The sequence below is a fragment of the Penicillium rubens genome, assembly GCF_028828025.1.
Source record: "Penicillium rubens strain IBT 27055 chromosome Unknown utg000004l_segment0_segment0, whole genome shotgun sequence".
NCBI classification, from domain to species: Eukaryota; Fungi; Ascomycota; class Eurotiomycetes; order Eurotiales; family Aspergillaceae; genus Penicillium; species Penicillium rubens.
The window spans coordinates 2,289,282-2,301,295 of NW_026890602.1; the positions used below are offsets into that span (position 1 = coordinate 2,289,282).

General features: G+C 50.7%; 4 protein-coding genes across 4 annotated transcripts; all 4 read right to left on the reverse strand.

The window, feature by feature from the left end:
* Window positions 1-139: 139 nt before the first annotated feature.
* On the reverse strand, window positions 140-2,295 carry N7525_010843 (transcription factor domain-containing protein; the record flags this gene model as incomplete). Its single annotated transcript, XM_061215251.1, has 2 exons — window positions 140-680; window positions 746-2,295. 2 exons carry the CDS (start codon window positions 2,293-2,295, stop codon window positions 140-142), a joined length of 2,091 nt encoding a protein of 696 aa, XP_061067763.1.
* Window positions 2,296-2,750: 455 nt separating this feature from the next.
* pab1 (polyadenylate-binding protein) lies at window positions 2,751-5,334 on the reverse strand (the record flags this gene model as incomplete). Its single annotated transcript, XM_002561176.2, has 3 exons — window positions 2,751-3,164; window positions 3,230-3,795; window positions 3,847-5,334. 3 exons carry the CDS (start codon window positions 5,332-5,334, stop codon window positions 3,014-3,016), a joined length of 2,205 nt encoding a protein of 734 aa, XP_002561222.1. The 3' UTR covers window positions 2,751-3,013.
* An 877-nt stretch (window positions 5,335-6,211) lies between these two features.
* On the reverse strand, window positions 6,212-10,014 carry N7525_010845 (HECT-type E3 ubiquitin-protein ligase; the record flags this gene model as incomplete). The annotated part of the gene is made up of 3 exons (XM_002561175.1): window positions 6,212-6,883; window positions 6,956-7,958; window positions 8,015-10,014. 3 exons carry the CDS (start codon window positions 10,012-10,014, stop codon window positions 6,212-6,214), a joined length of 3,675 nt encoding a protein of 1,224 aa, XP_002561221.1.
* Window positions 10,015-11,373: 1,359 nt separating this feature from the next.
* On the reverse strand, window positions 11,374-11,959 carry N7525_010846 (mitochondrial 54S ribosomal protein mL41; the record flags this gene model as incomplete). The annotated part of the gene is made up of 2 exons (XM_002561174.2): window positions 11,374-11,673; window positions 11,738-11,959. 2 exons carry the CDS (start codon window positions 11,957-11,959, stop codon window positions 11,374-11,376), a joined length of 522 nt encoding a protein of 173 aa, XP_002561220.2.
* Between the last annotated feature and the right edge of the window lie 55 nt (window positions 11,960-12,014).

Consider the following 12,014-nt stretch of genomic DNA (forward strand, 5'->3'; position numbering starts at 1 on the left):
GCGTTTGAGAGACATACACATACCCACTGCGTGATAATATGCATTATTTTGGTTTGCTTTTTCTGTGGTATTTCAAGTAGCCCCGACATACGTAGATTTGATCGTTTTGTGCTTTTCATCTGTAGTGAGTAGCATGGATCTAGAAGCTGGGGAATTGCTGCCCGATCATATCGAACAGAGTGTCGAAGTTAGCACCCTCGATTAAATCCACCATGTTCAAGTCGAAATTCGATATCCCCTCAAGGTGTGTGGTATCCATGTCCTGTAAATCCATCTGCGAAGACGACGGATCGGTAAGAATGCCCTGCTCGTTCATTGGTGACGGGTGCATCGACGCCGAAGGAACTACCGTGGAATCATGGCCCCTATGCATAGACTCGACCCATGTGTTATTCCGGTGCTCAAGATCGGAAGGTTCTACCGATACGTCAAACTCTTCTCGCGAGTGTGAGAGGCGACTAAGTCTCCGTCTGTTCTCCTCGCGTGCAGCCAAAGATTCCACAAGTGTCGGACTACCCTCTGAGCCCCTCACGTACGCTTGGGAATTTACTGTTGGATCGGATCCGCTTGCTGACTGTTGGATTTTCCCGACCAGTACTGAGAGCGACATGTGGCAGTGTTTGGCTGTCTCCCATTGAGTAGACATGAAACGCAGGTATCCCGAAAATTCATCAATTTCCCTATCGAGCAGTTAGCACATAGTAATCAATGGAACATCCAGAATAAAAAGAAGCACATCACGTACTGAAGACCCTTCGTCAACACATATTGATTTAGTTGACAAGCCAAAGCCAAAACCAACCCGGACATCCACGCAGCCGACAAAAAACCCGGCCAGAAGAGAGCCTGGCGGCTATCGACTTGCAACCTCAGCGCGGCAAGTATAGCCCGAGCAGCACCGATGCAAGTTTGCAATCCAGAACAGAACTCTGCAGTGGATGGATCCAGCGACAACGAAGGCCGATGGATGATCAAAATGAGATGCTGATACAGCACCGTGAAAAAAGGAGCAAAATCAAACGCAGTGTCTGCCATTACAGACCCCGCACTATGTTCAGATACTGTTGACTTTCTTTGGAGATGGGAGGGAAGGCCATTCCACCACTTGTGCACGTCTGTTACGAGGAATAACACCGAACTGCGACGAACGGATCGAACCAATATTGATTTGTGGAAGAGCTCCAATGCCCGGCCCGTCAGAGTTCCCGAGTCAACGTAGCTAGCAAGAACGCTTTCCTTGTCATGGTCTTCTTTCTTACCGTGCTGCGGCGCGGAGTTGTCATTCGCAGAAGTCGTCTGGCCTCGAGGGGAATGCATTTCCCGGGCAGCGGGCAGACACACGTCGATATCAGAATCCTGTATACCAAGCGGCAAACCCAACGCCTGGCTTAGGTATCTATCGATTGCATAGGCGCACCAAAAGACCCGCTTCCGCAGTTGTCGGTCGTGAGTGGAGAGTTGCTTGTAGCGAAATGGACACCGGTGGAGACCGGCGTGAAGCATCGAGCGTAGGATACAGCCTCCGACAGTTGATGCTTGTCGGAGTGACATGGTAGCGACGAGATAGACTTGGATAGCTAGAAGCGCTTGTAGTGAAACGATATCATGTCGAGAGGAGAGAGTCCCGAGTAAAGAGTTGAAACTGGTCGGTGACTGGATCTTCGACTCGGATGGTAGATCTACGTCTGGCGCTAGTAAACTGCCTAGATTGAAGACACATTGGAAAACTATGGTCCAGCATGTACTCCGGTGATCTTTGCATGTTCCCGGCGTGTGCTGGGTTTCCTTTCTGCTGGAGTAGACTTTCTCCATCGCCTGCAGGAAAGTGGGACCATGCATGAACGGGAACAGTGGGTGCCAGACTTTGAAGTACATCATCATCAGACTCTTGGCCACATCTGGGGGCGGTAGATTGCCCAGAGACACCGTCAATGATGGGTCGTAGCTCCATTCTGTGGCAGATTCGACCACTTTCGAGGACGAAGCAGTGTCTCTGACGGATGAGGTGCGCTGGCGCTTGTCACGAGGTGAAGTTTCAGCGCCTACGAGCAGTTCCTCTGCTGTGGGCAATTGGGATTCGGATGAACCCGGGTCATCTAGCCCGTCGAATGCACGTTTCACTGTCTTGATGAAATAGACGCCGCTCGAGCTACCGACGAACTGGCTATCCTCGTTCGAATGTGCCGTCAAGGAACCAATTTCAGATGTCTCTGGTACGAATTCAGAAGGCATTGCGCATATATCATCTCGTGTGAATGCAATGTTCTCTTTAAAGCTGGATTCCACAGGAATCATTCATCCACCGGGGGGCGTCCACGGGTGACCTCGGGGTACAGACATGCTGAGTCATATTGAAGGCGGACCGCAGCGGCCACAAAGTCGAAAGTATCGGGAAAGGAAAATCTTAAGTCTACAAAAGGAACTTGATGAAGCAATAGGCCACGGCCATCCCATTGATTGTCTGGCGCTGCTCTCCCGAATCCGAGAACAAACACAAGGACGACCAGACTTTTCCGTGAGGAATTCATAATCTATCTGACACTCAAATTGAGTGAACCACAACCCAGAGAACGCAGGAAGGGAGAGAGGTATGGAAACAAGAAATTTCACAGATCCATCCCAGTCGAAAGAAAAAAAGAAAACATAGAAACAAGGAGGGTGAAAAGGATGTCAAAGGAATCACGCCCAGCGCCTAGAAGAAAAGACTTTTACCAATGCCAACCTGGAGACACTCAATATAGCCCAGTCCGAATGGAAGGTAAAGGGAAATAGTGCATACTAGGAAAACTGGAAAAGAAAAAAAAAATCCGAATGTCATACCGCATTCACTAAACACCAGGAAGGTGACTGCCTAAGAACAAACTTTTCGAACCGAGGGATATCAGGATCAGAGATAGGGAGATGTAGGGGTAGAAAGGGTAAAAGATGGGAACAAATAATGATAAGAGAAAGGAGAAGTCGTCAAAAACGTGCGTCCAAGATTTCCGAGAAGACAAAGAAGTGAACACATCAATTAAGACTTGTTCTCCTCAGCAGGGGCCTCCTTGGCGGCTTCCTGGGGCTTGGGTTCGGCGGTCTCGCCATCACCCTTGTTCTTCATGTACTCATCATAGACGTTAAGGGCCTCATCAACCTTGCCGCGGAGAGCCTCCTCATCATCAAGCCTGAAAAAGAACGTTAGTAAACCATGTCACATACGAAACAAAAAGGAGTCGGCAGTGTAACTTACAGGCCAAGCAGCTCAGCGTTATCCATCTCAAGAAGCATACCAGTGATCTTGCCAGCAAGCTCGGGCTGCTGAGCCTGGATCTTGGGGTAAAGGGCCTCGCCGAGCATCTGCTTCTGCTGAGCGGGGGGAGCGGCGAGGAGAGCCTGGTTGGCAGAGGCGGGCTCGCCAGCGGGCTGGCCGCCAGGAGCGGGCTGACCACGACCACGACCCATCTGAGGACCACCACGGCCGAAACCGGGACCACCACGCATGTTCATAGGCATACCGGGAACACCACGGCCACCACCGCCACGTCCGAAGGCCTGAGGCATAGGGTAACCCATGCCGTTAGGAATGCCGCCAGGAGCCTGCATACCCATGGGCATACCCTGGAAGTTGGGAGGAAGCTGTTGGTTGGGGGGCATACCACGGCCACCCTGGGGGAAGGGACCGGGGTACTGGGGACGACCACCGGGCATGTTGGGCATGGGCATACCGCCCTGGGGGGCGAAGGGCATACCGCCACGCTGTCCAGGGGGCATGAAGCCCTGCTGGCCAGCACCGTAGAAGACGGCGGGCTGCATGAACTAGTCAAGTTAGTAATTGAATGAATACTGATCAAGAAAATTGTAACTTACAGGCTGGGGCATGCCGGCGGCGGCGGCGGCCTGCTGCTGACGGATGGTGTTGCGAGCCTGAATGCTAGCCTCGAGCTGGCTGCGGCGGACATCCTTGCGCTGAGCGAGAGCAACGTAGAGGGGCTTGCCGTTGACCATACGCTGGTTCATCTCAGTGACGGCCTTGGAGGCCTCATCGGGGCTGCTGAAGCAGACGAAACCGAAGCCCTTGCTCTTGCCGAAGGCCTTCTTCTCAGTCTTCTTCTCCTCGGTGGCCTCGCCCTCCTCGGTCTTCTTCTCGGCGGCCTCAGTCTTGACCTCGGCGGTCTCCTCGGTCTTCACCTCCTTCTCCTCGGAGTCCTTGGTCTCCTTGGCGGCCTCCTTCTCCTCAGCCTCAGGGGTGGGAGAGCGCTCGGCGGCATCACGCATAACCTTGGCGGAAGTGATAGTACCGTAAGGAGTGAAGAGGTCACGGAGCTTCTCATCATCGATGTCGTCGGTCAAGTTCTTGACGTAGAGGTTGACACCCTGGTACTTGGAGGCCTTCTCCATGCGGGCAGCCTCGTACTGCTTGCGCAGCTCCTCCTCACGCTCGTGCTTCTTCTGGGCACGGCCAACGTAAAGCTTCTGAGACTTGACCTCCTTCTCGTTCATCTCAGCGACGGCAGCCTCGGCGCTCTCGTGGTTGGCGTAGTTGACGAAACCGAAGCCACGGCTCTTGCCATCCTGGTCGTGGCTAAGAGTGGCAGAGGTGATCTCACCGAAGGCCTCGAACATGGTGCGGAACTCGTCGTCGGTGATCTCGAGGTCGATGTTCTTGATGTAGATGTTGGTGAAGTTGGCCTTCATCTCCTCGAACTTGCTCTGGCGGTCCTTCTTGGAGATGTGGTGGCCGACGAAGACCTTCTTGTCGTTCAGCAGCATACCGTTAACGTGCTTGATGGCGTTGTTGGCAGCTTCAGCGGTCTCGTAGTGGACGAAACCGTAGCCCTTGGAGTTGGCGAACTCATCCTGGGCGACCTTGCAGCTGAGAATGTTACCAAAGGCAGCAAAGGTGTCGTGAAGAGCCTTGTTGTCAATGGCGTTGTCGAGGTTCTTGATGAACACGTTGCCCTGGCCAGTCTTGCGGAGAGCGGGGTCACGCTGGGACCACATGATACGGCAAGGCTTACCCTTGATGAGAGTGTAGTTCAGGTCCTCAAGAGCACGCTCACCGTCAGCGGTGTTGTTGTAGTTGACGTAGGCGTAACCCAGGGAGCGGCGGGTGACGGCATCACGGCAGACACGGATAGAGGCGACCTGGCCGATGGAAGAGAAGAGCTCATAGAGCATAGCCTCAGTCACGGAGGGGTCAAGCTCGCCGACATAGAGGGAAGCCGAGTGGGGCTGGTTGTTGGCAGCATCACCGGCGGCCTCGGGAGTGGCCTCGACGGGAGCGCCATTGGCCTCAGGGGCGGCGGCGACAACGTTGTCGGTGACGGGAGCGGTGGTGGGGGCTTCAGCAGACATAATGGCGACTGTTTTCACTGAGAAAAGAAAAAAAAGTTTAGCATGTGCATGCCGAGCCTATCGCGGAGAGAGGGGGAGGGGAATCAAGGAGGCATATGAGATAAGGTTACACGGCAGTTGATGCAGCCTCTTTGGCAAGTAACCAAGGGGGAGGTGAAAAAAACGAGGGGTGAATCAATGAAAAGGGAGGGGTGCCATACAGCAAAGTATTCACGAAACAAAGAGTTCAGAGAAATTTCACTTGAGCAGAGAGCACTAGCGGGTTAGCGGGGAGGGGAAAATCGAAGTGTATTGCATGCGCGAGAGAAATAGAAGAAGCAGAGATGAGACGAGGATCAAGAGAGAGTTGAAGAGAAGACAAAAAGCAAAATGACTAACCAGGTGAAAATGAAGACGATGGAGGCGTTGAAAGAAAATCTTCCACACAACACACCGCACAATCGGGGATGAGATAAGATAACTGGAAAAAGTCTTTTTCTGGGTTTTTCGTGTTTTTTTGAGATTTTGTATCTTTCGATTAAAGATTCGAAAAGAAAAGGAAGACTTTTCCCTAAAGAGAGAACAACGGAGATGGAGGGGGAGGTTGTAAGAAGGAAAGAAAAAAAGTTGAGCCGTTCCAAAGCAATTGGTTCTGGAAAACTCAGAGGCCGCACGAGATGGGGACACTAGTCCTATTTGGGATGGGGTTGCCGCTTTAAGGGCTTATTAAGTATAACCTCGGGACCTCAACATGAGAACTTCGATAACTATTGACACATAAATAAGATTGGTTCTTCTCAAAAAGATATGCCCATGCTATGCATGCTAAAAATTAATAGGCAGACGGTCTACTGGAAATGTACACGAAAGTAATGCCCCGAACATCCCTCAATCCCCCTCAACTCAAATCAAATCCAGCACCGGAACTCACTGCATACAAAAGCTTGCTCCTCAATGTGTCTGCATCAGAGTACCGTGGCAGCTTCAGAAGATTCACACAAGTACTGGTACTCGGCAAACGTTCCTGGTCATCACTGGAGTCTCGAATGCTAAAGTGAGGACGAAGGTGGCTGAATCCCAGCAATGGAGCTCGAGGGGTAGACGTCACGAACCGGATGACCTTTTGCCGCTCCTCGTTGGTCATCTCGTGCATAACCTGCCAGAACAGTGCAATGGTCGGATGCTCTAGATTGTCATCACCAATCACATACACACCTCCGTAGAGGGTGTTCCGTCGCAGATCCTCCACGTCAATATCAGCCTTGTCTCCGCTCACCAGTGTCTGCAACTCGGACTGATTGAACATGGATAGCCAGGCGGGTTGAATTATCTGGCCCAGACCTTGCAAAAATGCATTTGTCTGCAGAGCAGGTTGCAACTGTAGACGGTAACGAGCCACGTAGGAAATGTAGACCAGTCTGTTTTTGCTTGTCACAGGGGTCTGAGAGCCACTCGGTTTCAACTCTGCTGTGACAGTGCGGTTCTGTCCACCGGGCATCCGAATTACGTTGTTTATGGTAAAGTCAAGACCAAAGTCTTCCACGTCTCCGGGGTAATTCTTCAGTTGTAACTGGTGAATCAAGTTGGTCAGCTGTAGGTTCAAAAAGACACAATCTCGATCTTGCCAGGAGATACTGCTTACCAAGCCCTGGTACAATCCTTCGTCAAGGTCCTTCAAATCGTTCAAGTTGGCACGATACGAAGATTCTTTCACCGCAGACCTAGAGCCCCCTGTCAAGGCCCACTTCAAGAGGAAGAATGGTGCAAAGTTGACATCGACCAAGATCCCCTCGTAAAGACACTTTCCAATGATCCGGCCCAGGAATTCATATCGTCGAAGAAGACCGCGCACATCGTTCTGCCACTCTGGGCTTGAACTTGTGAGTCCAGCCTCACTGAGAACCTTTTTGAGTTGGTCAACCGCTACTGGGCTGGGATACAACAGATGGTGATCATTTTCCGCAAACATGCTCTCATAGTCATCAGTCTTGAAAGCTTCGGCAGTGACACTGGTCAGGAACTCCTTCGTCACACCGCCACCATCGATACCGGCTTCCATTGCTCCAAACTGGTCGATAAAACTGATCTGGATCGGCTCTTTGAGACCGTCACCCAAGCCGTAATATTGAGAGAATGCATCTTCAAACACACTCTCACGCCGGATGTCGGCGTGATGCCGGGCCAAGATATCAGCCGCACCCTCAGCCTGTCCATTCATCATAGCGCTTTGGGCCACAGACAAGCGCCAGGATTCAGGCTCCACGAAGCCTTTCCGGCGACGCTGTTGATCCCTAAATATAAATTGGCGGAAGATCTGCACTCTCGTGGCAAATGGGATGAAGAAAGGCATATTCCGAAGTATCTCTAGCCGTGGCGCAATGGCAGCCAAGGCATTATTATGAGCTTGTCTTCTTTGACTATTTCGCATGGCCTGCATGTGAATTAGTCGTCGAGCATGGCTATTGCCGACAAGTTGAGAAGGCTCCGGATATTCCTCGTCAAGAAGATCAGGTTCATCATCTTCATCGTCGTCCTGGAATTCATGGCGCTTCTCCTCTTCTGCCACAACGGCTGGGATAAAGCCTTCCATGTCGAATCGATCAGTCATCAGCCAATGATTTTGAGGGAGGAATTTGCGTCGAGAACTAAAGCGTGTCAGCTGAAATGTCTATACCACGGCAAATGGAGCATTTCGACTTACTCTCGCTCATGCAGCATTCTGAGCAAACCTGTAACCAAGCCTTTGAAATAGTCAAGTGGAATACCTGTCACACCGGGAAGATCATTGATCTCCTTCTTGGTCTCCACTTCAGTACGCTCCATTGGTCCAGAAACTTGAGCCGTGTTGCTAAAATAACTTCTAAGATCCACAGCGGATGATGGAACAGGTCCTTTCTTGGTCAAGTCGGCAACATTCCAGTAGAGGGTGAAGGCGAGATTTTTGAGGAAGACGGTCATGTCTTTAACGTCTTTAAGAGGCAGCGCACTTTCTTTTGTCCACGAAGACAGCACATTTTGTGAAGCTGCAAATGGTGATGCGCTTGAGAAGAACTCTTCATCGTCCATTACTTTCAAGACGAACGTGTAAAGCTCAAAAAAGAGGAGGATAATGGTCCACTCCTGCTCTTGATCCTCTTGATTCCCACCTTGCGGTAGCTGCAGCAACGGAAGAACTTGGCTCGAGTCCTTGCTAATAGTATCGAAGATCCGACTGGACTTTGACGCCTGCCAAAAGTATTTGATCGCCGGTACTTTTACACCCGGCTGGCCGGAAGTCAGATCTGCTGAAGGCGCCGAGCCTAGATATAACCACATTCGAATGTCATCCCCACGGCGAGGGAACACCCTAAGCAAGTTCAGGGCATAAGTAGCAAGGATTTTTGCTTCTCTCGACGCGTTGTAATCGTTCGAGATATCGGTGTGTGAGAGGTACGATGTCTTGATGCGAGAAAGTAACCCGGTGATGCTACTTTGGTTGACCAGACTACTAACCTGGTCGGCGACGAACTGATCCAGATACGGACCTCTGGCTGGATCCGGGCCATTTTCATCCGCCTCCAAGCACCTTGTCAGATAGACAGAGGTTGAGTTGAGCAACCCAGAGACCACATTCAGAAATTCAAGGTCGGGTGCTTGCAGGTTGGCCTGCCCCGGAAGAGCGTACCGGTGGAAGAAGATCAGGTACGCAAGCAGCCAAAGTCGGCCTTCGATGCCCTCTACATCATCGGTAGAAAGGCGTTCTTTAGCCAGAGGGATGCATGATTCAATTGCAGGCGCCAGTAACTTGTAGTTTATCTGGTGTGCCAATTCATCAAGCTCACCAAGGTAAGCAGGCAGGTTTGGAATGGTCAGATACGACATAGCAAGCGCTTCATAGGCTGCTATGGTTTCGGAGGTGATTGGTCGCAAAAGAGCCAGGACAGCATTCGTAACAGTCTCCGGTGATAGGGTGCCTCTTAAAGAATCAATGTTCTTTGTTAAGAACGCCATCGTTTGATAGTAGTGTTTACCAATCGATGCCATCCTCTTCGGTATCAAGTCAACCAGGAAGACTATCGTCTGAAGAAGGGGCAGAACGGCTGCTTCATGTGTCGGACTGTTTCTTGCGGAGCTAAGGGCATGGAGGATAGCGGTCGCCAGCCGTTTTAACAGCTCGGTCCAGTCATTTTCCGTCGCGATGGTCGGCAGAGCATGGAAGGTCTGCTCAAAGACATTGCAGAAGTATACCAAACGTAGAACATCTTCTTTCTTTGTTGCCAATCCCACAAATTGAACGAGAAGCCTGAGCTGATCCAAGCATTGCTCCGCCGTGGGATATGGGGGTGCCGAAAGACGTGCCAGACACTCCAGACGTTCAACCTCCGTCCGTGGGCGGCGATCATCATCGAAGTCCAGAGCAGTGGTAACTCTCTCCCACTCCAGTGTATCCCATTCAGACTTCCAGACCTTGTATGTTGCTTTCCTGCTCCGATGACCCCGCCAGACTCGTTGAACGGTGCGAGATGCGGTTTGTCGATCTCTCTCAAGTTGTCTCAGGGCTCGCTCCCGTTGGGCAATGGCGACTGCACTCTCGGGGTTTGCAGCATGAGGAGTTTGTCTAGTCGGCGAGTTTCCGGGGAATGCAGCGAATGGATTAGTGGCCCGGCCACTGAGGTTCACCTGCCGCGGGCGACGAGAATTACCCGTGAAGGATTGAAACATGGTTGCAGCAGGAGCTGCCGGATGGGTAGATGATCAGCAGGCTAGATAAAATGAACCCTCTAGATGCAGAGAATCAAATCAACAAATGCCCACATCACCGTGGGAGGGGGAAAGACGAAAGGTGAAGAACTATGACATCGCCGTCACTTCGGGAGCCGATACGAAAGAGCATGGCGGGCTTATCGGGCTGAGCACGGACCACATATCCACGGGACCTCCAGGGCTGCCTTCCTCGATTGCCACTGGAACATTCTGGCTGTTAAGCTGACAGAGGTGGTATAGACAGCCCTAGAGTGGATATATTGGCAACTTATATGGATTTCATAGGTGTCTTCCAAGTAAACTATAAAAGAAAATATACAGAGAAACTATATGCCAACAAACAAATGCTCAAAGAGCCGAAAGACCATGGCCTTCTTGGCCCTAGACGCCAGCAGAAAATCGCCCATCTACGTGATTTTGCTATGTTATTATAGCGTAACTGGTTAAATAAGCACCTCTAGTCATCCGGGCGTATAGACTCATCAATAGACTGCGTCGTAGGAATCTTTTTCACTCTATTCTACGGTATAGATAGATCTACAGGACACCTAAAAAGACATATGATGTATAGATGTACCTAGGTAAAGACGAATATAGAAAGGTTAGAGTCTGCTCCTTCTTATTCTTGTTGAGAAGTCACCTTATCTTCCCCGGCTGTTCTCTTCTTCCCTGTCTTTCCTTCTATACTTCATCACAACTCTAGCGAGATCAACCATCGCTAGAACACGAAGGCTATATTGTTATTGCCTCTTTCTCTTAGAGTTGCTAGCATATATTCTACCTACTCTCTATTGATAAGGTAAGAATGACTACCTAAAAAGTTATATGAAAGCCATATACTACCTAAGTCTGGTCTCTATCAATTCTTTACTAGGAATCTCATACTGTTGAGTACTCGCAGACATGTTGGATAATTCAGGAATCTCGGACCCCGAGTGTTTCGAGGCATTACCCGATACCTTCAAGCTACTTGAAACTTTTATAATCTGATATTCATGAATTTGTCAAAATAGTACACAATTGCTCCTGTCTCGATGCAAAATGGTACACGTCCACCGATGCGTCGGGGTCCTCTGTGTTCCAAATCAAGTTGATGTAGTAGAGACTATAATACATGGGATATATTCAACCAGCGGAGAGAAGGTTGATCAATGAAGTTGTTGAGTAATGCCCAGCGAGGGTGGTTGTGGATGGTATGCTGGGCCGCTGGCAATAAATATTAGGGAGTAATCTCAAGCGCCCGGGCTGCTGCGCACTCACATTCAGTTGAAAACACATAGACAATCCCCGCTATGCGGTTTCAGTCTTCGGGAATTCCTAGAAAAGGGTCCTGGACGGCTTGCGCTTTGTCGTCTCGGGCGTTTGATCCAGCTCTTGGTTCTCAATCTGCTCAGTCTGCTCAAGCTGCGGCGTCGGCTCGGTCTCAATTTTCTCTGTCTTCTTGGTGTACGGTTGTGCTAGTCGGGCCTCTTCGGCTTCAGCAGTCTCGGCCCACTTCTCCAGATAGTCCTGACCCTCAAATCCTCTGACCACGGTAACCATGCGCCCATTTCTCTCGATATCTTGGACATAGTTCGACCGCGTATTACGCATGTGTTTTGTGACAAAGGGGCGGAGCTATAGTCATGTTAGCAGATCCGACATTTCAGCCAACTGGTGTCAGACGGTTTTGGATGCTCACGGTGAATGGCTCCTTCACAGTCTCGGCGGAGTATTTCTTCCCAGGAATTTCGAGCTTTTGGGCAGGTATATAAATACGGTGCTTTGACATATCGGGCCTGTATGTGCCTCTCTTGTCGAAGTGACCCATGGAGCCGGTTCGGTTTCCCTTGTAGTAGCCACCATTGACCTGCTTGGTAGTCAAGCGCAAACGCACCATCATTGGTTGCGTGGGCTTGAACATTATGGCGACAATTCTGGAGCCTTGAAATTGGAACCGAAGAGGGATAGAGCGAGTC